At 48.8% G+C, this 27835-nt stretch overlaps 1 protein-coding gene across 1 annotated transcript in view; it reads right to left on the reverse strand.

Annotated features, from left to right (window-relative positions):
- Positions 1-11200, reverse strand: part of MRS2 (magnesium transporter MRS2) — a 43586-nt gene extending 32386 nt beyond the window's left edge. The window contains exons 1-3 of the mRNA XM_075314689.1: positions 10937-11200; positions 8863-8936; positions 8432-8468 (exon numbers count right to left, since the gene is read on the reverse strand). Coding sequence (XP_075170804.1) covers positions 8432-8468; positions 8863-8936; positions 10937-11129 — 304 coding nt within the window. The 5' untranslated portion in view covers positions 11130-11200. The remainder of the gene's footprint in view (positions 1-8431; positions 8469-8862; positions 8937-10936) is intronic.
- Between the last annotated feature and the right edge of the window lie 16635 nt (positions 11201-27835).

The following is a 27835-nucleotide window of genomic DNA, read 5'->3' on the forward strand; positions in this document are numbered from 1 at the left end:
ATCCAGCGCGTCCACTGCAAAGGCCTGAGGATCATGGGAGCGAGCCACGTAAACCGGGACCTTGTTGTTGTGCCGGGATGCCATTAGATCCACTTCCGGAGTGCCCCACTTGCGGCAGATCGACCGGAACACTGCCGGATGCAGAGCCCACTCGCCGCTGTCCACGGTTTGACGGCTGAGATAATCTGCCTCCCAGTTTTCCACGCCTGGGATGTGGACTGCGGATATGGTGGACTTGGAGTCCTCCGTCCATTGAAGGATGCGTTGAACCTCCAACATTGCCAGGCGGCTGCGAGTCCCGCCCTGGTGATTGATGTAGGCAACTGCTGTCGCGTTGTCTGACTGGACTCGAATGTGCTTGCCCGCCAACAGGTGGTGAAAGGCTACGAGAGCTAGGAGCACAGCTCTGATTTCCAGCACATTGATCGAGAGGGCTGATTCGGACGGAGTCCAAGTGCCCTGTGCTCGGTGGTGGAGAAATACTGCTCCCCAGCCGGATAGACTGGCATCCGTGGTGAGAATCACCCAGGACGGGATCAGGAAGGAGCGTCCCTGAGACAGAGAGAGGGGCCGAAGCCACCACTGAAGAGAGCTCCTGGTCTGTGGCGACAGAGCCACCAACCTGTGCAAGGAAGAAGTCCGCTTGTCCCAACAGCGGAGAATGTCCAGCTGCAGAGGACGCAGATGGAACTGGGCAAAGGGAACCGCTTCCATTGACGCCACCATCTGACCCAGCACCTGCATGAGGTGCCTGATGGAATGACGGCGGGGCCTCAACAGAGAGCGCACCGCCAGATGAAGGGACTGCTGTTTGACTAAGGGCAACTTCACAAGTGCCGGAAGAGTCTCGAATTGCATCCCTAGGTACGTAAGTTTTTGGGTCGGGGTCAGAGTGGACTTGGGCAGATTGACAAGCCACCCGAATTGAACAAGCGTGGCGAGAGTGAACGAGACACTCCGCTGACAGTCTGCACTGGATGAAGCCTTGACAAGAAGGTCGTCCAGGTAAGGAATCACTGCCAACCCCTGGAGGTGCAGAACCGCAACCACTGCTGCCATGACCTTGGTAAATACTCGAGGGGCCGTGGCTAACCTGAAGGGGAGAGCCACGAATTGGAAATGTTCCTCTCAGATTGCAAAACGTAGCCAACGCTGGTGTGAAACAGCAATTGGCACATGCAGATAGGCATCTCTGATGTCGATGGATGCCAGGAAATCTCCTTGGGTCATTGAGGCAATGACTGATCGCAGAGACTCCATGCGAAAATGCCGCACCTGAACATGCTTGTTGAGAAGCTTGAGATCCAGGATGGGCCGGAAGGAACCGTCCTTTTTGGGGACTAGGAAGAGATTTGAGTAAAAACCTCTGAACCGTTCCCTGGCGGGAACCGGTACAATTACTCCGTTGGCCTGTAAGGATGCCACGGCCTGAGAGAAGGCGGCGGCCTTGGAGCAGGGGGGAGTTGACGGAAAGAATCTGTTTGGCGGGCTGGAAGAAAATTCTATCCTGTAGCCGTGGGAGATGATATCCCGCACCCACTGATCGGAGACGTGTTGAAACCACACGTCGCCAAAGTGGGAGAGCCTGCCACCGACCAAGGACGTTGCTGGCTCGGCCAGATAGTCAAGAGGAGGCTGCCTTGGTGGCAGCAGCTCCTGCGGACCTTTGTGGACGCGGCTTCTTGCGCCAGGTGGGCTTCTGGTCCTTGGCTGAGTTAGTGGACGAGGCCGAGGGCTTAGAGGACGACCAGTTAGAGGAACAAAAGGAACGAAACCTCGACTGGTTCCTGCCCTGGACAGGTTTCCTGGTTTTAGTCTGTGGCAAGGAAGTACTCTTCCCGCCAGTAGCCTCCTTAATTATTTCATCCAGTTGTTCACCGAACAGCCTGGACCCAGCAAATGGGAGCCCAGCAAGGTACTTCTTTGAGGAAGCATCTGCCTTCCACTGTCGAAGCCACAAGATCCTGCGGATAGCGAGGGAATTAGCGGAGGCCACCGCAGTGCGGTGAGAAGCCTCCAGCATGGCAGACATGGCGTAGGCTGAAAAGGCTGAAGCCTGGGAAGTTAAGGCAACCAATTCAGGCATAGAGTCCCTAGTGAGGGAATGCATCTCCTCTAGGGAAGCAGAGATGGCTGAGAGCCCACACTGCTGCAAAGGATGGGGAGAACGAGGCCCCTGCCGCCTCATAGACAGACTTGGCCAGGAGGTCAACCTGGCGGTCAGTGGGATCCTTAAGTGAGGTGCCATCAGCCACAAATACAACTGTCCGGGCTGAGAGTCTAGACACCGGAGGGTCTACCTTTGGTGAGTGAGCACACTCCTTGACCACCTCTGGTGGAAAAGGAAAACGGTCATCAGAACCACGCTTTGGGAAGCGTTTGTCAGGACAGGCTCTGGGCTTGGACACAGTGGCTTGAAAACTGGAGTGGTTAAAGAACACACTCCTTGTTCTCTTAGGCAAGGTAAACTGGTGCTTTTCTGCCAGAGAGGGTTGCTCCTCTGATACTGGCGGATTGAGGTCCAGTACGGAATTAATGGAAGCAATCAAATCACTAACATCCGCATCACCCTCGGTCAGATCAATGGGGCACATGGAGGTAGCGACCGAGCCCCCAGTAAAGACATCCTCCTCGTCCTGCGAGTCGGCTCGTGAATCAGAGCCGCGGGACGAGGAGGGAGAGGGGACCCTGCGTCTCCTTTTAGGAGGACGGGGTCTGGGAGCAGATGAAGAATCCTCTGTGAGCTCTGCAGAGCGAGCCGAAGCAGCAGAGGCGCCCTGAGAAGGGGGCTGATGCATGCTCAGCAGAGTCCGGGACAGCTGTCCCATGGAGTCGGCAAAGGACTGGGAGATAGACTTAGAGAAGGATTCTACCCAAGCCGGGGGTTCAGCCACCGGAGCCGAAGCAGCTGGAGGGACCACTGGGAGTGAGACTCCAGTCTGGGGCACCACCATGTTAGAGCAGGCATCACAATGTGGATATGTGCTCGGTTTAGGCAGTACGAGCTTACATGCAGTGCATATTGAGTACAGCCTTGCTCCTAGTGTGAGACATGCTGCTGAGGTGGAGGCTCTGCAGTAAAGAACACACTCCTTCAGAATGACCCCCAGAGAGTGTATAAGAAAGTCCACAACCAGAGGTTGTGGCTTACCAGACCGTTTTGTGTGCCCTCCGGATCCCACAGCTCGGACCCCCAGACAGGTTGCAGAGATGCAGCAGCCAGCGCCGATCAGTGTGACAGTCTGCACTGGATGAGAACGCTGATAAAATGGCGCCGGAGTGAGGAGGGGCGGGCGGGGCCTAGTCCAAGAGCGGGAACCGGAGGGCCAAGGAGATATAGAGGGGAGGGAAACATCTCCTCAGAGAGGAGTGTCCTCCCCTGTGGTGAACGGCCGATGGGCGGCGCCGCACTGTCCCTCTGCATGACTGACATGCAGGGGCAGTGAAACCGAAAGTAGGCCGCAGCCGAAGCCGGGGCCTAAATTTTACAATGCGGCCGACGAGCAGGCACCCTCGGCGCAGTTCTCAGGTGAAAACCGGAGAACCGGCCGGAAATGTCACCAAAGTAACCTGACACACTCTCCCCAACAATAAAGATGCAAAGGACCCCCTGCAATAACGTCTCAAATACTTAGCTTGTGAGACGCAGGGCCAGGTCCCTGAGGGATGAGTGCTCCGTCCGGCAGGGTCCTGAAAGGGCTGCGGATGGAGACCGGTCTCCTGCAAAGCAGTGAGAACCGTGCTGGCTCCCACTTCAAGCCAGAGCCCGAGGGATGGTGAAGGAGCGCGGCATGTAAGGCTCCAGCCTTGAAATCAACCTTAACAACACCGCCGACACAGTGGGGTGAGAAGGGACATGCCGGGGGTCCAGCTTGGACCCGCTTTTCTTCCAACTCTTTAAAATCAAAAATCAGATGAGAATGCATGTGTGGATGTGTGCCTCCTGAACACAAAGCATTGAACTGGCTAGATTTGGTTATCCAGGGGGTGTATATGCTCGGAGGGAGGAGCTACACTTTTTAGTGTAGTACTTTGTGTGTCCTCCGGAGGCAGAAGCTATACACCCATGGTCTGGGTCTCCCATAAGGAACGATGAAGAAATACATTGTTCCTCTTTCCAAAACATATTTTTATATAATCGCAGATACTTTATTTTTTTTTTTCCCCTGATGGTCAACAGCAATTTGGATTGGCAGAAATGTTTTTTTTCCCCTGCTTATTATTTTTCAGTTTTTTCACATAGTAAACCCTATAGGTCACAAAAGACCTATGATGGGCATTTTAAGTTTTATATACTTTTTTTCTTAAAGGGAACCTGTCATCAGAAATTTCGCCCAAAAGCTAAAAGATTCCCCCTCTGCAGCTCCTGGGCTGCATTCTAGGAAGGTCCCTGTTATTATTGTGCCCCATGTGAGTCCAAAATAAAGCCTTTATAAAGTGCTACCTTTTTGTATGCAGCTTCTGTAAATGTGACACGGGGGCGGGCTCTCTGGCGTCCGTTATTCTGCCTCCTGGTCCTGTATGCCGCCCCCATCGCTCCTTTCCATATCTGATGCACCGCCCACTGCTCCAGCCATCCACGCGCATGCCCAGTGCCAGTCTCACGGGACTGAGCAGTGTGACCGCTGGTGACGTGTGCGCAGACAAGTGATTATGGGCGGGACTGTGACTGTTATCAGCAAGTACCCGCCCATAATCTCGTGAGCGCGCAAACCTCACCAGCGGTCACACTGAGCTCAGTGTAGATGCTAGACTGTATGGGCTGCTTCCAGGGATGACGTCCCTTTGTCACGTGATAGGGGCGTGTTCAAAATACTATCACGTGACAAAGGGACGTCATCCCTGGAAGCAGCCCATACAGTCTAGCATCTACACTGAGCTCAGTGTGACCGCTGGAGAGGTTTGCGCGCTCACGAGATTATGGGCGGGTACTTGCTGATAACAGTCACAGTCCCGCCCATAATCACTTGTCTGCGCACACGTCACCAGCGGTCACACTGCTCAGTCCCGTGAGACTGGCACTGGGCATGCGCGTGGATGGCTGGAGCAGTGGGCGGTGCATCAGATATGGAAAGGAGCGATGGGGGCGGCATACAGGACCAGGAGGCAGAATAACGGACGCCAGAGAGCCCGCCCCCGTGTCACATTTACAGAAGCTGCATACAAAAAGGTAGCACTTTATAAAGGCTTTATTTTGGACTCACATGGGGCACAATAATAACAGGGACCTTCCTAGAATGCAGCCCAGGAGCTGCAGAGGGGGAATCTTTTAGCTTTTGGGCGAAATTTCTGATGACAGGTTCCCTTTAACCTAAATTACCCCCAGTTACAGGAGAAATTCATTGTCCTGGCTGCACAGTAAAGACTTCTTCACACATCTGTGACAAGTCATCAGTGTTTGGGATAAGTGTGTCATCTGTGATTCCGTTTCTAGCATCAGTGTTTTTCCCCAGTATGGATAAAGAAATACCGGATTTTTCGGTTTATAAGACGCACCAGATTATAAGACACACTCCAAATTTAGAGAGGAAAAAAAAAAATTAAAAATAAGGGGTGCGTCTTATAAATCCAGTGGAGTCTTACTGGAGGGAGGGTGGCAGTAGCGGTGGTGGAGCGGGGTCACAGGAGGCAGGGCCAGTGGTGGAGCAGGGCGATGGTGCAGTGGGTGTCCCAGATGCTCGCTGCAGGCAGCTTGAGGCAGGCAAGATCCAGAAACTGCTGTGGGCCGCTGTGCTGCGGGCAGTGAGGCAGGGGCAATCCTTATAGTTGGCGGTGCGTGCTTCAAAGAAATGGCGTCCAGAGTCAGCGCATGCACAGAATGACCTATCAGCTCAATGACAACCCGAGATATCATTTGTGCACACGCCACCTCCGGGTGTCATTTTCCTTAAGTCCACTGCTGGGTTGCAGCAGCCGCCCCAGGCCCCAAGCCCTGCAGCAGCCGCCCCAAGCCCTGCAGCAGCCGCCCCAAGCCTCCCCAAGCCCTGCAGCAGCCGCCCCAAGCCTCCCCAAGCCCTGCAGCAGCCGCCCCAAGCCTCCCCAAGCCCTGCAGCAGCCGCCCCAAGCCTCCCCAAGCCCTGCAGCAGCCGCCCCAAGCCTCCCCAAGCCCTGCAGCAGCCGCCCCAAGCCTCCCCAAGCCCTGCAGCAGCCGCCCCAAGCCTCCCCAAGCCCTGCAGCAGCCGCCCCAAGCCTCCCCAAGCCCTGCAGCAGCCGCCCCAAGCCTCCCCAAGCCCTGCAGCAGCCGCCCCAAGCCTCCCCAAGCCCTGCAGCAGCCGCCCCAAGCCTCCCCAAGCCCTGCAGCAGCCGCCCCAAGCCTCCCCAAGCCCTGCAGCAGCCGCCCCAAGCCTCCCCAAGCCCTGCAGCAGCCGCCCCAAGCCTCCCCAAGCCCTGCAGCAGCCGCCCCAAGCCTCCCCAAGCCCCCGGCGCAGCGGCCCCAAGCCTCCCCAAGCCCTGCAGCAGCCGCCCCAAGCCTCCCCAAGCCCCCGGCGCAGCGGCCCCAAGCCTCCCCAAGCCCCCGGCGCAGCGGCCCCAAGCCTCCCCAAGCCCCCGGCGCAGCGGCCCCAAGCCTCCCCAAGCCCCCGGCGCAGCCGCCCCAAGCCTCCCCAAGCCCTGCAGCAGCCGCCCCAAGCCTCCCCAAGCCCCCGGCGCAGCGGCCCCAAGCCTCCCCAAGCCCCCGGCGCAGTGGCCCCAAGCCTCCCCAAGCCCTGCAGCAGCCGCCCCAAGCCTCCCCAAGCCCTGCAGCAGCCGCCCCAAGCCTCCCCAAGCCCCCGGCGCAGCGGCCCCAAGCCTCCCCAAGCCCCCGGCGCAGCGGCCCCCGGTGGTCCACTGCATAGCAGCCCACAGCATTGCACCTGCCTCATGCTAACCCTCTCCACCACCTCCCAGTAATCTACATTTGGATTATAAGACACACCCCTCATTTTCCTCCCAAATTTTGGGGAGGAAAAGTGCGTCTTATAATCCGAAAAATATGGTAATTAAAATTACAAGCTTTCTAACCTTACCACTGTTAAATGGAACCTGTCATGTGAAAAAAATGCTATTAACCTACAGATATGGGGTTAATCTGCTGGTTAATAGCATTCTGAACCTGCCCAGCACCTGCAATTCAAACCCCGCTGCCGGTAGGAAATTAACTTTATTCCTCCCGGCAGCGTTTGGGTTTCAGTCATCGAGGTGGCATGGGTTCAGTAACCGCTCTGTGTATGGAGATTGGTGGCTGTAATCGCCCCCCGGCACTGACAGACAGCCGGGTCTTTTGTTGAGCAGCTATCAGTCAGGTTACAGCCGCCACTCTTCATATATAGAGCGGTGACAAACCCAAATGCTGCTGGAATGATTTAAGTTCTTTTCCTCCTGGAAGTGGGGTTCAACGGAAACATGGACATATGAAGTAGGTCTACAGCTATCAGCCAGCAGCCCCTGCTCCGGCATACTCCCAGTGATCACATGACCGAAGGCTGAGGCACAGTTAGAACTTAATATATGCTGTGTACCCAGTGATCCGAAAGACAGAGACTATAATAAACCTCCTCTGCCTTCTCTAATGGCTGTCCAGCTCCTCGCTCCAGCATAATAGTGTGCAGCTGCTCTACTAGGACATGGCGTTTTAGAATACCACTGTGGAGTGGCACGCGGACCGGTCAAACGTTTTTTTTTATCTATGGGCGAGTTAAAAAGAATGGTTCCCCAATGAAAATGTAACTTTTTTCCCCAGAGATCTGACGTGTCAGTCATGAGGAATCCACCATAAAATACATGTTCAAATGAGGCATGAAGTGCACTGGGGAGTCATCACCCTGGACTGGTTTTTTCTACACCTCTAATCAGGTACCAGCGCGATTGAATATGGCTTCTATGCTAGATTCCTTATGACTAGTACATCGGATCTCTACAAAAAAAAAAAAAAGTAAGTATATATTTTAATGGGGACAAGAGTCCAAACCGCCATCCAACTACTGACATATGTAAAACCTGCTGACCGATAATGAATTGAAAACATTACTGGTGATATTTTTTTACTTCAGATTCTGTCAATTGTACATTTTTTACGAGTATACAACTACATCAACTGCTGCCTGTACTCTATTCTCCTGATCAGCTGGATGCCCTCTAATGGGAACTGTATCCAGCCCACGCGCCACACGCTCCGGGCCCACACGCGCCACACGCTCCGGGCCCACACGCGCCACACGCCCCGGGCCCACACGCGCCACACGCCCCGGGCCCACACGCGCCACACGCCCCGGGCCCACACGCCCCGGGCCCACACGCGCCGGGCCCACACGCGCCGGGCCCACACGCGCCGGGCCCACACGCGCCGGGCACACACGCGCCGGGCACACACGCGCCGGGCACACACGCGCCGGGCACACACGCGCCGGGCACACACGCGCCGGGCACACACGCGCCGGGCACACACGCCACTCACCAAATGACAGGATGTTCCCTTCTTTGTCAAATTTCATCTGTGAACAAGAAGCAAAATGTCACACAGGAAAGTACAACATCCACCTATAAATCACTGACATTATTGTAAAAGTCAGATTTTTCTTTAATGTAAAATAATAACTATTCTGACAGATTCTTCCAGTGCACATTTTCCTGTGGAATTAAATCTTTGTAGACAATGCATAGTAAAGGGTGAAAATGTGTGGTAAAGATGCAACAAGAGGCGGGCGATTTTTTTTTTTTTTATACACACACACATTATATATATATATATATATATATATATATATATATATATATATATATATATATATATATATATATATATATATATATATATATATATATATATATATATATATATATTACACACACACACACACACGAGATACCTGTAAAACTTAAACTTACCACAGAGAACACTGGAGCAACACTGGCTAATGTGGCTGGAGACGTGTCAGACTGTATATGCCGGGAAAATGGACCTGAAAAACAGAGGTTTGACATTACAAATAGTGATGAGCGAGCACTACCATGCTCAGGTGCTTGTAACAAGGCGTCTTGAAAATAATGGAAGACAATGGGGAAGATCTTGAGAAAAATGCTCAAGTTCCCCATTGACTTCCAGTATACTCATTTACATGAGTTGAGCCCATCCGAGCAGCCAATTGCTCTTAGAGCATGACAGGGCTCGCTCATCACTAGTTACAAAGGAAGGGGAAAAAAAAAACCTCTATAGGTTTTAGAGTTTATAAAAACACTGATGCCAATGTGCGCTGAACAATTACTGGTCGCTCAGTGAGCGCCTAAAGCGCAGTTATCCCACGTAAAGCCATTTATTAAACTCCGGCCAACATAGACTAAGCTTGCGAGCAGGACCCACTCTCCACTTGGTATCTGTTGAATTGTGATATTCTGTAATGTGCGATATTGTCTGTATATGTCCCCTCTGAACTATGTTGTCATTATATAATTATTACTGTATTACAATAACACGGTCTTCTAACATCCTAATCGCACAGTGTAAAAGCTTTATAAGAACAAGTGTTGGGATTTTTCCAGTTTTAGGGTCTGTGCACACTGGGAAAAATCCGCACCCGCGGTAAAAATGCACCCGGAATTGGCATGCGGTTTTACCGCAGTTTGTTGGTTTTTCCGTGGGTTGGTCCCTGCGGTTTTTTACCATTATCTATGGCAAAACAACAGGTACCTGGGGAAAAGAAGTGACATGCTCATTCTGCAGCAAAACCTATAGGTAAAAAACCGCAGTGAGCACGCAGCATTTTGGTTTTCCCATAGATTTTGCTGGGAAGGACTGCAGAAAGGTTAGGAACAAAAACCGCAGCAAATCCGTGGTAAAAAATGCAGTGTGCGCACAGGGCCAGAGACCGAGTCCAGTCATGTTAGAACGGACCCAGCAGCGGTGCTGACAATTTTTTTTGTCCCAACCAAAAAAAATAAAAATTTTCACTGGATCCCTTGAAGTCTATGCAAAACAGATCCATTAAATAGCCATGTGTTATCTTCCATTTGAGACTGATCCAGTAAGCAGTATACTGAGGCTACTTTCACACATCCGGTTTGAGCAGTGCGGCTCAATCCGGCTGTGAAATCTATGCAACGGATGTGGCGAAAACACCGCATCCTTTGTATAAGTTTTTACATATGGCCCGTCCGTTTTTTTCCGGTTGCAGCACGCTACTGAGCATGCGCAGTGGAAGAAACCGCATGCGGCGGCCGGATGCGTTTTTTGCCGCATGGCGCCGCATCCGGCATCCATAGGCATGCCTTGAAAAATGCGCCGCAGCGGCGCGATGCGTTTTTTTGCCGGAACAAAAACCGTGCCAGGGAACGTTCCATCCGGCCGCCGCATCGGCTAAATCTGCCGCATGCGGCAAAAACCGGACCGAACGCAAGCCCATGCAGCGCCAATGCAAGTCAATGCTGGAAAAAACGAAACCCGCGGGGCGTTTTCGTTTTTTCAGCAGAGCACCAGATTGTGCCGCACTGCTACAGCCAGATGTGTGAAAGTAGCCTGAGCCTGAAGAAAAACCAATGGATTACAAATAGATCAATTTTCCATAGACTGCAGTGTTACACTCATCTGGTAGAAATCAGTTTAAAAACGGACACAAAATAAAGAAAACTTGTGTCAGCAAAACGTTTTTGACAATGGATTTCCGCCGTTCTACCGGATGATTAAGGGACATGTGAACACGGCCTTACAGCGATTACTCGGTTTGTGGCAGCACAATTATCAGGAGTGCTGCCAAAAGCAACCTGTCCCACAAGGGGTTAACTGTCCCAGAGGAGAAATGGGCAGTAAGATGCTGGATTTACATAGGACTGCAACAAAGACCCTACAGACCCACGTGGCAGCACTTGTAATTTTCTTTACAAACTGTCCCCAACTTAAGGTGGCTGATACCGGAGAGAAATAGAGCGCAATGTCCTAGTATTGAGCCTACAATAGTGTATCACTCACTGCTGAGAGGAAGGAGGCGCCGCCGTCCACATCTCACCCAGGAGCATTGGAGCAGGCAGTAGGGGACAGTGTGGCTCCGGAGCAGGCAGCCGGGGTGAGTGCTGACCGTCGCCGCCTGCTGGGAGCGCACACAGGGCACGTGCAGCCTCCTGCCGGCCGCCGCCAGCCTGTGGAGCGCTCTGCAGACACCCATGGCAATCACTTCACATGCACCGCATGACCCTCCTCGCACACGGTAGTAGTTCAGCAGGATTCAGGACTCCACATGGGTCGCCCGACCGGAAACTGTTACTGCGCTCTCATTGGTTGCGGCTACTAGAGAGAAACTTTGTATCACTTTGTGTCTCCTCTGTGGAAGCCATGTTGTCGGAGACCTTCTTACATTAGCGTTAGCGGTAGGAAAGTGGATAACACTGCCCCCTATAGAACAGCAGCATAGTATTTCTCTTTTTCCTTCCTCCTCATTCTAACAGCTGCGGAGTTGTTTCATGTGTAGTTATGGGCGAACCCGAACTACCAAGTTTGGGGTCCGTACCGGACACCTAATGTCCGTGCATGGACCCCGAACACAGACTTCTCAGGGAAGTGTTACTGTCCGGGTTTTGGCCACCTGCATAAGGCCCGTTTCACACGTCAGTGAAAAACAGAGACGTTTTTCACTGGCGTGTTTTGCACATGTCCCTGCGTGTGCAGTGATTCACGGCACACGTGGGTTGTCTAAGTGCAATCCGGGCTCCGTTCTCCGTGGCCCGTGATTGCGCTTAGAAAACAACTCACCTGTGCGCGCTCCCGCTGTCCATGGTGCTGATCGCTCCTGCGGTGCAGCATCCGGCCGGCGCTGACCTCCGCAGCAGCTGCTTCCGGGTCGGCTGTGTCGCGCATAATGAATATGCGCGACAATAATGAGCCGGCTCAGAAGCAGCAGGGAGAACGGGCTGCAGAGGACATCGCTGGAGCCGGGTGAGTAAAAATGATTTTTATTTTAAAAGCACGTTTTTTTCTGGCAATTGTTTCACGGACCACCCCACTGCGTGGTCAGTGGGACATCAGTGATGCCAGAAAAAAATGGACAAGTCTCCGTGCGGCAAACACGCACACGCGGATACGCCGCACGGAGACACGTGCAGTGACAAATCACTGACGTGTGAGCAGACCCATTCATTATAATGGGTCTGCGTATGTCAGTGATTCTGGTACGTTTTAAAAAAAGCACAAACGTACCAGAATCACTGACGTGTGAAAGGGGCCTAAACATGTAAAAAAAAAGGTAGCAAAATGAGGATTAAAGCAGGACAATTATGCTTACCAAGTCTCTGCATGGCTGTCACACTGCATCCAGGTCTGCTGGAATATGGCCTGCTTCCCCCACCCACCCTCTGTGACAGCATCTGTTATTAGTTGCCCTCACACTAGCTGTCTGGGTCCCAGAGTGGAGCCAGTGTAAAAATAAAAAAATAATAGGAAAAAATAGGGTCCCTCGTATTTTGATACCCAGCACTGATAGAGCATAAGGCTGGAAACACATCTATGCGAGTAAAATCGGTCCGAGTTGGCTGAAAAAAACTCGGCTGATTTTAGTTCACGTTAGGTCCGAGTGCAACGCAAGTGCGATGGTTTTTCTGAATAAATTAATGATTTTACTAGCGTGTGTAATGCGTGTGTAATGCGTGTGTAATGCGTATTTTTTACTATGTCATCTGCCATTCAGCTCTGCTACATGGCCGCTGACAGCAGACACAGACAGCCATGTAGCAGAGCTGAATGGCAGATGACAGCAGACACAGAAAGAGCCGCACGATCAGAATGAACTCGGGTTAACTTCACCCGACTTCATTGTCATGCTGCGGCTCTGTCTGTGCCGCGTCCTGATTAGCGGTCACCAGTGAAGGACTCACCGGTGATCGCTAATCCCCTGAGCGACTGAAGTTAGCAGCCCTCTCTCATACTCACCGATCCCCGATCCCCGGCGCAGCGCTGCACGGCATTCACACTGCTGCGGCGGCTTTTACTATTTTGAAAAAGCCGTCCGCTCATTAAACAATCTCGTATTCCCTGCTTTCCCGGCCACCGGCGCCTATGATTGGTTGCAGTGAGACACGCCCCCACGCTGAGTGACAGGTGCCTCACTGCACCCAATCACAGCAGCCGGTGGGCGTGTCTATACTGTGCAGTGAAATAAATAATTAAATAATTAAAAAAAACTGCGTGCGGTCCCCCCCAATTTTAAAACCAGCCAGATAAAGCCATACGGCTGAAGGCTGGTATTCTCAGGATGGGGAGCTCCACGTTATGGGGAGCCCCCCAGCCTAACAATATCAGCCAGCAGCCGCCCAGAATTGCCGCATACATTAGATGCGACAGTTCTGGGACTGTACCCGGCTCTTCCCGATTTGCCCTGGTGCGTTGGCAAATCGGGGTAATAAGGAGTTAATGGCAGCCCATAGCTGCCAATAACTCCTAGATTAATCATGTCAGGCGTCTCCACGAGATACCTTCCATGATTAATCTGTAAGTTACAGTAAATAAACACACACACACACACACACCTGAAAAATCCTTTATTAGAAATAAAAAACACTAACAAATTCCCTGGTTCACCACTTTAATAAGCCCCAAAAAGTCCTCCATGTCCGGCGTAATCCAGAATGGTCCAACGTCGCTTCCAGCTCTGCTGCATGAAGGTGACCGGAGCTGCAGAAGACACCGCCGCTCCTGTCAGCTCCACGCAGCAAATGAGGTGAGTAGGGCGATCAGCTGAGCTGTCACTGAGGTTACCCGCTGTCACTGTTGGAGGATCCAGCGGTGGCCGCGGGTAACCTCAGTGACAGCTCAGCTGATCGTGATACTCACCTCAGTTGCTGCATGGAGCTGACAGGAGCGGCGGTCTTTTCTGCAGCTCCTGCGACCTTCATGCAGCAGAGCTGGAAGCGACGCTGGACCATCCTGGATTACGCCGGATATAGAGGACTTTTTGGGGCTTATTAAATTGTTGAACCAGGGAATTTGTTAGTGTTTTTTATTTCTAATAAAGGATTTTTTCGGGTGTGTGTGTTTATTTACTGTAACTTAAAGATTAATCATGGAAGGTATCTCATAGACGCCTGACATGATTAATCTAGGACTTATTGTCAGCTATGGGCTGCCAATAACTCCTTATTACCCCGATTTGCCAACGCACCAGGGCAAATCGGGAAGAGCCGGGTACAGTCCCAGAACTGTCGCATCTAATGTATGCGGCAATTCTGGGCGGCTGCTGACTGATATTGTTAGGCTGGGGGGCTCCCCATAACGTGGAGCTCCCCATCCTGAGAATACCAGCCTTCAGCCGTATGGCTTTATCTGGCTGGTTTTAAAATTGGGGGGGACCGCACGCCATTTTTTTTAATTATTTAATTATTTATTTCACTGCACAGTATAGACACGCCCACCGGCTGCTGTGATTGGGTGCAGTGAGACACCTGTCACTCAGTGTGGGGGCGTGTCTCACTGCAACCAATCATAGGCGCCGGTGGGCGGGGAAAGCAGGGAATACGAGATTGTTTAATGAGCGGCCGGCTTTTTCAAAATAGTAAAAGCCGCCGCAGCAGTGTGAATGCCATGCAGCGCCGCGCCGGAGATCGGGGAACGATGAGTATGAGAGAGGAGGGGAAAATGACCGACAGACTGTGAGAGAGGGACAGAGATAGTGACGGACCGACAGAGAGAGAATAGAGACTGAGAGGGAGAGACCGACTGACAGAGAATAGTGATTGACAGACATTGTGAGACATCACTCGTTTCCAGTGTTTTAGGAAACATGCGAGAAATGTATTTAGAAAATCAGATGTCACTAGGATGGTGTGAGTGCCGTCCGGTGACATCCATTTTTTTACACGCTCCCATAGACTTGCATTGGAGAGACTCACAGTAGAAACTCGCAAAAAAGCAGCATGCTGCGATTTTTTTCTCAGTCCGATTTGGACTGAGAAAAAAATCGCAAATGCGAGCTGAATCATTGACTAACATGTGTCCGATTCCAATGTGAGATTTTCTCGCATTGCTGTACTGCGAGAAACTCGCAAGTGAGAAGCAGCCCTAAGACTACAAAGGGAATAGCGCGATCAGCTGAGCTGTCACTGAGGTTACTCGTGGCCAACGCTGAATACCGCTGATCGCGCTATTCCCTTCATTACCTGCGTGGAGCTGACAGGAGCGGCGGTGTCTTCTGCAGCTCCGGTCACCTTCATGCAGCAGAGCTGGATGCAACGCTGGACCATCCTGGAGTACGCCGGACATGGAGGGCTTTTTCGGGCTTATTAAATTGGTGATGATGAGGGAATTTGTTAGTGTTTTTTATTTCTAATAAATGATTTTTTCAGGTGTGTGTGTGTTTATTTACTGTAATTTACAGATTAATCATGGAAGGCATCTCGGGGACACGCCTGACATGATTAATCTAGGACTTATTGGCAGCTATGGGCTGCCAAAAACTCTTTATTACCCCGATTTGCCAACGCACCAGGGCACATCGGGAAGAGCCGGGTACAGTCCCAGAACTGTCGCATGTAATGTATGCGGCAATTCTGGGCGGCTGCTGACTTATATTGTTAGGCTGGGGGGCTCCCCATAACGTGGGGCTCCCCATCCTGAGAATACCAGCCTTCAGCCGTATGGCTTTATCTGGCTGGTATTAAAATTGGGGGGACCGCACGCCGTTTTTTTAAATTATTTATTTATTTATTTTACTGCACAGTTTAGACACGCCCACCGGCTGCTGTGATTGGTTGCAGTGAGACAGCTGTCACTCAGCGTGGGGGGCGTGTCTGACTGCAACCAATCACAGGCGTCTGTGGGTGGGGAAAGCAGGGAATGCGAGATTGATTAATGAGCGGCCGGCATATTCAAAGTAATTGTTGCCGCGTATTCTCTGCACAGCTGTTCCTCGCCGCGCTGGTGATCGGGGAGCGGTATGAGCCGGGGGAAGAAAAAAAACGAGCGCCAATGTAAGTATGACTGAGAACAGCAGAAAAAAAGGTAAGTATACTGAATTTAATTTAAAAAAAACAAAAAATAAGATCGCTAGTGTAAAAACGCACACGCACGAAACGTGCGGAACACAGACATACTCCGTGTGCGGTACGTGCAGGCACGGACCCGTAGACTAAAGCGGGTCCGTGCCTGCGTGCTGCCGGCCAAAAACGGACATGTTGTCCGTGTAGAAAAGCACACACACGTACTTACCATACGGACACACGTTCCGTGTGATTTTACGTGTGTGTGCCATCTACCATAGAATAACATGGGTCTCCGTGTGTACGTGTCTCCGGTACGTGCAAATACGTACCGCACACGTACAAATTAAACGGATGTGGGTTGCGGGTCTTAAGAAGTTTATGTTTTCTATCGCCCCCTCTGGTAGATCGTGATATCAACTCAATTGCTGTCAATCTGAAACTGTCAAAATTGCCAGAATGACATTGTGAAAAATGTCTGGAGACTTCGGGTCACCATGACGACGATCGGGCCCCCACGAGGATCCCGTCGGATTGGAAAGGGAGTGCAATCCATCGTCTAAGTGCTGCAATCGATATAGAGCATGGGATTTAAGGGGTTAAACAGCCAGGGACAATGAGAAGATCTTTCTTGGCTGTGAGGGCTGGGGCTTGGCCTTCGGGAAAGCCGAGTCCTCGTTGGTGATCGCGCACACACACACACAGTGCCGATGCCCGCCCGATTGCCAGGACGTACATACACGTCTTAGATCGGTAAGTACCTCCGATCTAGGGCATACCAGTACGTCCAAGGTCGGGAGAGGGTTAATTGAGTTCACCTGAGGTCATAGCTGGGGAACAGTGGGAAAAAACAGCTATTACCTAAGGTGAACTCACTGACATCACCACTCTCATAGCTGCAGCTCCGTCAGTGTGTCCCTGATGCCGTAGTGGTCGGTCAAGTTTTCTATGTGACCATGCACTGCAACCTCAGAGTCGGGTTTGTCATGGGATGTCATAGTGTGGATTACGTCGGACCTGCAGGGGTTCATAAATTGGAGAAACAGGGTGTTTTGTTTGTTAAAGGGGTTATCCAGCTTATTTTGACTTTTTTTTATTATTACCCTATTGGGCTACATTGGGGCAGGTAAGTAGATAGAGACCACTTACCTGCCCCGCTGTCAGACCCTCTCCCCCGGCTCAGAGTGATCATGTGACCGCTCCTGCTGCGATTTTGCTACTTCCTGTCATTTCATGTCAACATGGGCAGGACCATGTTGACATGCAAATCTGGAAACAGCATGTTGCCGCCCTGCTGGGCGGCTACAGTGCGTGGAGTCCCCGCCCCCTTCCCTGCACCCTCCCACACATTCCTCCACACCCCGTACTCCCCCCGCAACCTTCCCCGGCACTGCTGTGAGGTCCGTGACCTGGGGGAGGGGCCTGGCGGCGGCTGCCGTGGTGTCAGCGCCAGCACCGATCCCCTGCTCAGGATCACACATTCAAATGTACCAGCATCACAGATCACAGATGCCGATATATTTGAAAGCACTGATGAAAGAGAGAGCGCTGCGCTGCTTCTCATCACTGCCCGTGCAGTCTGTGTCTGACAGTTCAGGACAGAGGTGACGTCACTACTGTGCTGATATGGCCAGAGCACAGAGAGCGTGCGAACGTGCAGGAGCGGCAGGGACCGAGGACGGGTGAGTGTGTATTCCCTACATGTGTTCCCTAAGAGGGTAGGGGGGGTCGTGCAGAACGATGGTGGGGGGGTCGGTACAGAGCGCCGTGTGTGGGTGTGTGTGCGTGCGGTGCAGAGCCATATGTGTGTGTGGGGGGTGCAGAGCCCTATGTGTGTGTGCGGTGCAGAGCCATATGTGTGTGTGGTGTGCAGAGCCATATGTGTGTGTGCTGTGCAGAGTCCGATGTGTGTGTGCGGTGCAGAGCCCTATGTGTGTGTGCGGTGCAGAGCCCTATGTGTGTGTGCGGTGCAGAGCCCTATGTGTGTGTGGTGCAGAGCCATATGTGTGTGTGGTGTGCAGAGCCATATGTGTGTGTGCGGTGCAGAGTCCGATGTGTGTGTGCGGTGCAGAGCCCTATGTGTGTCTGCGGTGCAGAGTCCGATGTGTGTGTGTGTGTGGTGCAGAGCCCTATGTGTGTGTGTGCGGTGCAGAGCCCTATGTGTATGATGCAGAGCCATATGTGTGTGTGGTGTGCAGAGCCCGATGTGGTGTGGGGTGCAGAGCCCGATGTGGTGTGGGGTAAAGAGCCATATGTGTGTGTGTGTGGTGCAGAGTCCGATGTGTGTGTGATGCAGAGCCATATGTGTGTGGGGGGCGCAGAGCCCGATGTGTGAGGTGCAGAGCCCTATGTGGGGCTGTTATTTGCAATGTTGTAGTAATAACAGGTCAGGTATTGGGACAGAATACTGACAGGGAATATGTGTGCAGGGGGTGGGCAGAGGGTGAGGCTGGACACTGGGGTGGGGCTTACACTGAGGCCGGGCGGTGCCAGCTGTGACTGGGAGGTGTGGCACAGGAAGTTATCATGTTTCCTGGAGCTGAATGTAAACAAAGAGCTGCAGAGAATAAAGTCATAATTCAAGAGGAACAAAAGTTAGAAAACAAAAAATAACAATGTAGGGGTGTTTTATATGTCAATACAGAACAGATTAGTTTAACAAAAATTTTTGAGTTTATGTCGGACAACTCCTTTAAACAAAGGATTTTTCTCTGTGTTTTGTGTTTATTTCTTTTACTTACATTGAATAATAGGGGTCTCATAAACTCATCCCAACTATTTTTCCAGGGCTTTTTGATCAAAAATAATGTTTACTAAGTACACTATGTTTATTTATATGCACTATTGCTTTTACTTATTTACAGCAGGATATATGTTGATATTATTTTTATCTTGGGTTTTCTTAATCCAGGGCTTGGTTGCAGCTATGATTTTTTTTTGACAAATCACAGCTGTCATTAACCCCTTATATTACCCCAATTGCCACCGCACCAGGGCAATCGGCATCAGCCAGGTAAGCGCCAGGATTAGCACATATAATGGATGTGCCAATTCTGGGGCGGCTGCAGGCTGCTACTTTTAGGCTTGGGAGAGTCCAATAACCATGGGCCTCCCCAGCCTAAGAATACCAGCCCCCAGCTGTCTGCTATATCTTGGCTGGGTATCAAAATTGGGAGGGGGGACTGCAAGCCGTTCTTTTTATTTTTTTTTTTAATTTAAATAATTTAAAAGAAGCTGCATGGGGCCCCTTATATAACTGGAACCTGTTTATTCTTGCACGTTCAACGTCCACTTTTCTGGCACTTAGGACCCCCATGCTGTGTCCTTCTCTCCTCAGGGGAAAACTCTGCTGACTTGCCCTAGGAAGCTTCCTCTAGCAGCTAAGTCCTATAACTTTATTTTACCCGGTATCCATTCCTTATGCAGCTGCGGTGTTTCACTCGTGCCCGCGCCCCGGATGCGCAACTTCTCCTGGCACCAGTATGAGGTCTCCCTGAAGTTGGCTGGCTACAGTGTCCAACTGGTCCGAAGTCGATTTTCCGCTGGTCAGCCGGTTGAGGTCTTGACACTTTATGAAGGGATTCCCTCCAATTCAGGCCAGCTCCAACATAAGCCTATGCCTGACACCTTTGCTGTCGCTCACCAAACTTATTCTATTCCTTCCTCACAATTACTGTCCCCTCTGCTCTCTCCTCCCCTCTTAGCTCCGTTTCTATAACGACCCCACGTCTGCTCTTTCTTGTATTCCTACTAAATCCTGTTAACTATCTAGCTGCCTGATCTACTCCTTCCTCCACCGCCTACCGCTTGTTCCCTAGTTCCCACTAAGGTTACCGTCTCACTAAACGACGTACCAGCGATTCCGAACACGATATGACCTGGTCAGGATCGCTGGTGTGTCGCTACCTGGTCGCTGGTGAGCTGTCACTCAGGCAGATCTCATTAAGGAATAACGTTTGGAACTCCATTCTATGTCTGAACTGGGTGCAAAAAAACTAAAAAACATCACTATGGGGAGATAAGGTATGCACACCAGTGACTATGGAAGGGGAATAGATGCAATAGCAGAAACTGCTGTGTGAATACTGACATGAAAAATTCAATAGCTATGTGTAAGAATGAAATGTGAAAAATGGAACCTGCATTACTGCCATGAATATATGAATAAAGAGAAATTTAGCTACTGAATTGATCAATGCAATAGAGCCCCAACACTACGCCAAAGTATTTCTCTACGTTGGGGTCCCTAGCTTGTGTGTGTCCTCTCATGCAGTTAAAAAACTTACCGTGTATGGGAAGCTGAGACCCAGGCTATATATACGATGTGGATTGGCAATAGGTGTGTATGGGGAGGGTTCACAAACGAAAAACTACTAACATTAAGGAATAACGTTTGGAACTCCATTCTATGTCTGAACTGGGTGCAAAAAACCTATTGCATTGATCAATTCAGTAGCTAAATTTCTCTTTATTCATATATTCATGGCAGTAATGCAGGTTCCATTTTTCACATTTCATTCTTACACATAGCTATAGAATTTTTCATGTCAGTATTCACACAGCAGTTTCTGCTATTGCATGTATTCCCCTTCCATAGTCACTGGTGTGCATACCTTATCTCCCCATAGTGATGTTTTTTAGGTTTTTTGCACCCAGTTCAGACATAGAATGGAGTTCCAAACGTTATTCCTTAATGTTAGTAGTTTTTCGTTTGTGAACCCTCCCCATACACACCTATTGCCAATCCACATCGTATATATAGCCTGGGTCTCAGCTTCCCATACACGGTAAGTTTTTTAACTGCATGAGAGGACACACACAAGCTAGGGACCCCAACGTAGAGAAATACTTTGGCGTAGTGTTGGGGCTCTATTGCATTGATCAATTCAGTAGCTAAATTTCTCTTTATTCATATATTCATGGCAGTAATGCAGGTTCCGTTTTTCACATTTCATTCTTACACATAGCTATTGAATTTTTCATGTCAGTATTCACACAGCAGTTTCTGCTATTGCATGTATTCCCCTTCCATAGTCACTGGTGTGCATACCTTATCTCCCCATAGTGATGTTTTTTAGGTTTTTTGCACCCAGTTCAGACATAGAATGGAGTTCCAAACGTTATTCCTTAATGTTAGTAGTTTTTCGTTTGTGAACCCTCCCCATACACACCTATTGCCAATCCACATCGTATATATAGCCTGGGTCTCAGCTTCCCATACACGGTAAGTTTTTTAACTGCATGAGAGGACACACACAAGCTAGGGACCCCAACGTAGAGAAATACTTTGGCGTAGTGTTGGGGCTCTATTGCATTGATCAATTCAGTAGCTAAATTTCTCTTTATTCATATATTCATGGCAGTAATGCAGGTTCCATTTTTCACATTTCATTCTTACACATAGCTATTGAATTTTTCATGTCAGTATTCACACAGCAGTTTCTGCTATTGCATGTATTCCCCTTCCATAGTCACTGGTGTGCATACCTTATCTCCCCATAGTGATGTTTTTTAGGTTTTTTGCACCCAGTTCAGACATAGAATGGAGTTCCAAACGTTATTCCTTAATGTTAGTAGTTTTTCGTTTGTGAACCCTCCCCATACACACCTATTGCCAATCCACATCGTATATATAGCCTGGGTCTCAGCTTCCCATACACGGTAAGTTTTTTAACTGCATGAGAGGACACACACAAGCTAGGGACCCCAACGTAGAGAAATACTTTGGCGTAGTGTTGGGGCTCTATTGCATTGATCAATTCAGTAGCTAAATTTCTCTTTATTCATATATTCATGGCAGTAATGCAGGTTCCATTTTTCACATTTCATTCTTACACATAGCTATTGAATTTTTCATGTCAGTATTCACACAGCAGTTTCTGCTATTGCATGTATTCCCCTTCCATAGTCACTGGTGTGCATACCTTATCTCCCCATAGTGATGTTTTTTAGGTTTTTTGCACCCAGTTCAGACATAGAATGGAGTTCCAAACGTTATTCCTTAATGTTAGTAGTTTTTCGTTTGTGAACCCTCCCCATACACACCTATTGCCAATCCACATCGTATATATAGCCTGGGTCTCAGCTTCCCATACACGGTAAGTTTTTTAACTGCATGAGAGGACACACACAAGCTAGGGACCCCAACGTAGAGAAATACTTTGGCGTAGTGTTGGGGCTCTATTGCATTGATCAATTCAGTAGCTAAATTTCTCTTTATTCATATATTCATGGCAGTAATGCAGGTTCCATTTTTCACATTTCATTCTTACACATAACTATTGAATTTTTCATGTCAGTATTCACACAGCAGTTTCTGCTATTGCATGTATTCCCCTTCCATAGTCACTGGTGTGCATACCTTATCTCCCCATAGTGATGTTTTTTAGGTTTTTTGCACCCAGTTCAGACATAGAATGGAGTTCCAAACGTTATTCCTTAATGTTAGTAGTTTTTCGTTTGTGAACCCTCCCCATACACACCTATTGCCAATCCACATCGTATATATAGCCTGGGTCTCAGCTTCCCATACACGGTAAGTTTTTTAACTGCATGAGAGGACACACACAAGCTAGGGACCCCAACGTAGAGAAATACTTTGGCGTAGTGTTGGGGCTCTATTGCATTGATCAATTCAGTAGCTAAATTTCTCTTTATTCATATATTCATGGCAGTAATGCAGGTTCCATTTTTCACATTTCATTCTTACACATAGCTATTGAATTTTTCATGTCAGTATTCACACAGCAGTTTCTGCTATTGCATGTATTCCCCTTCCATAGTCACTGGTGTGCATACCTTATCTCCCCATAGTGATGTTTTTTAGGTTTTTTGCACCCAGTTCAGACATAGAATGGAGTTCCAAACGTTATTCCTTAATGTTAGTAGTTTTTCGTTTGTGAACCCTCCCCATACACACCTATTGCCAATCCACATCGTATATATAGCCTGGGTCTCAGCTTCCCATACACGGTAAGTTTTTTAACTGCATGAGAGGACACACACAAGCTAGGGACCCCAACGTAGAGAAATACTTTGGCGTAGTGTTGGGGCTCTATTGCATTGATCAATTCAGTAGCTAAATTTCTCTTTATTCATATATTCATGGCAGTAATGCAGGTTCCATTTTTCACATTTCATTCTTACACATAGCTATTGAATTTTTCATGTCAGTATTCACACAGCAGTTTCTGCTATTGCATGTATTCCCCTTCCATAGTCACTGGTGTGCATACCTTATCTCCCCATAGTGATGTTTTTTAGGTTTTTTGCACCCAGTTCAGACATAGAATGGAGTTCCAAACGTTATTCCTTAATGTTAGTAGTTTTTCGTTTGTGAACCCTCCCCATACACACCTATTGCCAATCCACATCGTATATATAGCCTGGGTCTCAGCTTCCCATACACGGTAAGTTTTTTAACTGCATGAGAGGACACACACAAGCTAGGGACCCCAACGTAGAGAAATACTTTGGCGTAGTGTTGGGGCTCTATTGCATTGATCAATTCAGTAGCTAAATTTCTCTTTATTCATATATTCATGGCAGTAATGCAGGTTCCATTTTTCACATTTCATTCTTACACATAGCTATTGAATTTTTCATGTCAGTATTCACACAGCAGTTTCTGCTATTGCATGTATTCCCCTTCCATAGTCACTGGTGTGCATACCTTATCTCCCCATAGTGATGTTTTTTAGGTTTTTTGCACCCAGTTCAGACATAGAATGGAGTTCCAAACGTTATTCCTTAATGTTAGTAGTTTTTCGTTTGTGAACCCTCCCCATACACACCTATTGCCAATCCACATCGTATATATAGCCTGGGTCTCAGCTTCCCATACACGGTAAGTTTTTTAACTGCATGAGAGGACACACACAAGCTAGGGACCCCAACGTAGAGAAATACTTTGGCGTAGTGTTGAGGCTCTATTGCATTGATCAATTCAGTAGCTAAATTTCTCTTTATTCATATATTCATGGCAGTAATGCAGGTTCCATTTTTCACATTTCATTCTTACACATAGCTATTGAATTTTTCATGTCAGTATTCACACAGCAGTTTCTGCTATTGCATGTATTCCCCTTCCATAGTCACTGGTGTGCATACCTTATCTCCCCATAGTGATGTTTTTTAGGTTTTTTGCACCCAGTTCAGACATAGAATGGAGTTCCAAACGTTATTCCTTAATGTTAGTAGTTTTTCGTTTGTGAACCCTCCCCATACACACCTATTGCCAATCCACATCGTATATATAGCATGGGTCTCAGCTTCCCATACACGGTAAGTTTTTTAACTGCATGAGAGGACACACACAAGCTAGGGACCCCAACGTAGAGAAATACTTTGGCGTAGTGTTGGGGCTCTATTGCATTGATCAATTCAGTAGCTAAATTTCTCTTTATTCATATATTCATGGCAGTAATGCAGGTTCCATTTTTCACATTTCATTCTTACACATAGCTATTGAATTTTTCATGTCAGTATTCACACAGCAGTTTCTGCTATTGCATGTATTCCCCTTCCATAGTCACTGGTGTGCATACCTTATCTCCCCATAACTCAGGCAGATCTCACCAGTGACCAGCCACCAGCCAGCAGCGACTCGCGGAAACGATGCTGCGCTTGGTAACCAAGGTAAATATCGGGTAACTAAGCAAAATGCTTTGCTTGGTTACCCGATATTTACCCTGGTTACCAGCGCACACCGCTTAGCGCTGGCTCCCTGCACTCGTAGCCAGGGTACACATCGTGTTACTAAGCAAAGCGCTTCGCTTAGTTACCCGATGTGTAACAGAGTGCAGGGAGCCAGTACTGGCAGCCTGAGAGCGGCGTACGCTAGTAACCAAGGTAAATATCGGGTAACCAAGAAAAGCACTTCGCTTAGTTACCCGATGTGTACCTTGGTTACCAGCGTCCGCAGCTGTCAGGAGCTGGCTCCCTGCTCCCTGCACATTCAGATCGTTGCTCTCTCTCTGTCAAACACAGCGATGTGTGCTTCACAGCGGGAGAGCAACAAGCAAAAAATGAACCAGAGCAGTGTGTAACGATCAGCGAGTTCACAGCAGGGGCCAAGTCGCTGCTTAGTGTCACACACAGCAAGATCGCTGATGAGGTCACTGGTACGTCACAAAACCTGTGACTCAGCAGTGATCTCGCTAGCGATCTCGCTTTGTGAGAAGTACCCCTAAGTTTATCTGTTACTAATACTATACATAATTTTACACCATGGGCACAAGGGGACCTGAACATATCATACACAGCATTTACAATATATCTTATCTGTATCTGTACACTTGTAATACATAGTTACATCACATTCGTAAAAGAGGGCGCTATTCACATTCCTACTACAGGTGCAACCAAACATAGACGCCAGCAGTCTGACTGCAACCAATCATAGATGCTGTCACAGAGGGTGGGCGGGGAGACTCAGTTGTATAATTGCCCTGCTTTAATCCCCATTTTGCTTCCTTTTGCAGCCCCCAACCCTTACTACCACCATTTTACAGCACACAAGTTTGGGTTCCCATAGATTTATATGTGGTTCGGGTTCTTGGCCGAACTCGCAGAACCTGACCATCTGCGGGTTCGCCCATCTCTACTCCTGGGCACCGTCCTCTGGTCTCTATACACTGACCCTATTGAACATTAGTAGATTTAGTTTTCAGTACCATCTATATGCTGATAGCACCCAATTATTCCAATCTTCTCCTGATATTGCCTTCACATTACTACAAAATACCTTTGATTGTTTGTTGTCTCTTATATCATGTCTGAAATTAAATCTTTCTTAAACTGAATTTGTGTTTCCTCTCTTTGCTAACCTACCTAAAGCTGATATTGCCATTTCCGTTTAAGGCTCTACCATAACTCCCAAGCTGCCTGTTGTTTTAGTTGTTATATTTCATCCAGATCTTTCCTGCACTTCCAATCGCTTACTTATGACACCGCCATCTCAAAAACATATCTAAAATACAATTATTCCTTACTTTTGACAATGCAAAAACCCATTCTGGTGCTTTAATTCAGTTTCATCTGGACTAGTGCAACTTTCTTCTAATTAATCTCCCTCTTATTAAATTCTATACTCTCCAATCTATTGTAAATTCAGCCAGGCTCACATTTCTGTCTATCCACTACACCAATGCATCCTCTCTGTGCCAGTCATTGCACTGGTTGTCTATTATTATTATTATTTATTATTATAGCGCCATTTATTACATAGTGCTTTAAAAATGAAAAGGGGTATACATAAAATCAAGTACAATAAACATGAACAATACAAGGTACAGACTGGTATAGGAGGAGAGAGGACCCTGACCGCGAGGGCTCACAGTCTACAGTCTATACGCGATAACCAATATAAATGTATTATTTTGATACCCATTCTACTGCTGAGTGAAACAGTCGTTGTGTGGCAGTAGTATTGTTCCAGTGTACCAGAATAACTTTGGGCACTGTGGATTAGGAAATATGTAATGCGTTATATTAGGGGCGGATGCTGAGAGCAAGGGGACCCTGTGCAAGAACTGTGTATGCTCCCCCCCAAGGCTAAAAGTCACATCTGGGACACGCAGAATAGCGTATCCCGGGGAGTCTAGAGCATGGTGACGTCAATGAGAGGAGGATGCCAGTGCTGGACACCAGAGAGAGCAGTGGTAGGTGAGTATATTATCACTGCCATCACTGCCTTAGTATCATTCATATCCAGCAGTATGGTGCTGCTTGTTGGTTTATCTAGCCACATTTGGTAACTATCGGCCTCCTGATGAACCAGAGAGCTGGGGAAATGCTTCAAGGCATGAGGCGATAAGATAAGTTATACTTTAGGCTTTCCCTGATTAAGTTGTTGTTTTCCTAGAGAACCATTGTGACCTCCTGGGTATTCCGTGGAGTTTTTGTGAACCCAGCCATTGCACTTGAAGCACTTTAATTTGACCACTGCACTTTATCTTTTGTTTCAGGGGTTTACAGGGTTAGGACAGGGAAAGCTGTCGAGGAGTGGGGCTCCATATCGTACATCTAGGGTGCCAACCTCCATGACTAGGTAGGACACAAGGGGGGTGGACATTGTAGGGAATTATTTCCTCCTCCTTCCTGTGCACTGATTTACTGTTTTGTATTGTGGTTTCAGACCATTTTAAAATAATCATTAAATGTTATGTTTTAGTTGGGGTCTATGTGTACATATATTATCACAACGACACTACATCACATGCACATACACACTTTTAATAAATACAACATTTAATGGGAAGTTTCTTTAACAATGGTAAGGTAAACCAGAGTTACCTCTCCATACTGTCCACCCACACTCCCACTTCAAGATATACAATAGTTCACCTACCTCTCCATACTATCCACCCTACAATCACACTTCTCCATACTGTCCCTCCTATGCCCCTGCTTATCCATACTGTCCACCCTATGCTCCCACTTATCCATATTGTCACTCATATGCTCCCACTTATCCATACTGTCCCCCTATACTCCCACATCCATACTGTCCCCCGTAGGCTCCCACTTATCCATACTGTCTCCCCTATGCTCCCACTTATCCATACTGTTCCCCATATGCTCCCACTTATCCATACTGTGCCCCCTATACTCCCATTTATCCATATTGTCCCCCCTATGCTCCCACTTATCCATAATGTACCCCTATGCTTCCACTTATCCATATTGTCGCCTCTATGCTCCCACTTATCCATACTGTGCCCCCTATACTCCCATTTATCCATATTGTTCCCCCTATGCTCACACTTATGCATACTGTCCCCCCTATGCTCCCACTTATCCATATAGTCCCCCCTATGCTCACACTTATCCATACTGTCCTCCATGGTCCCACTTATCCATGTTATCACCCCAAGCTCCCATTTATCCATTCTGTGCTCCCAAGTTC

Source organism: Anomaloglossus baeobatrachus, chromosome 6 (assembly GCF_048569485.1).
Source record: "Anomaloglossus baeobatrachus isolate aAnoBae1 chromosome 6, aAnoBae1.hap1, whole genome shotgun sequence".
NCBI lineage: Eukaryota > Metazoa > Chordata > Amphibia > Anura > Aromobatidae > Anomaloglossus > Anomaloglossus baeobatrachus.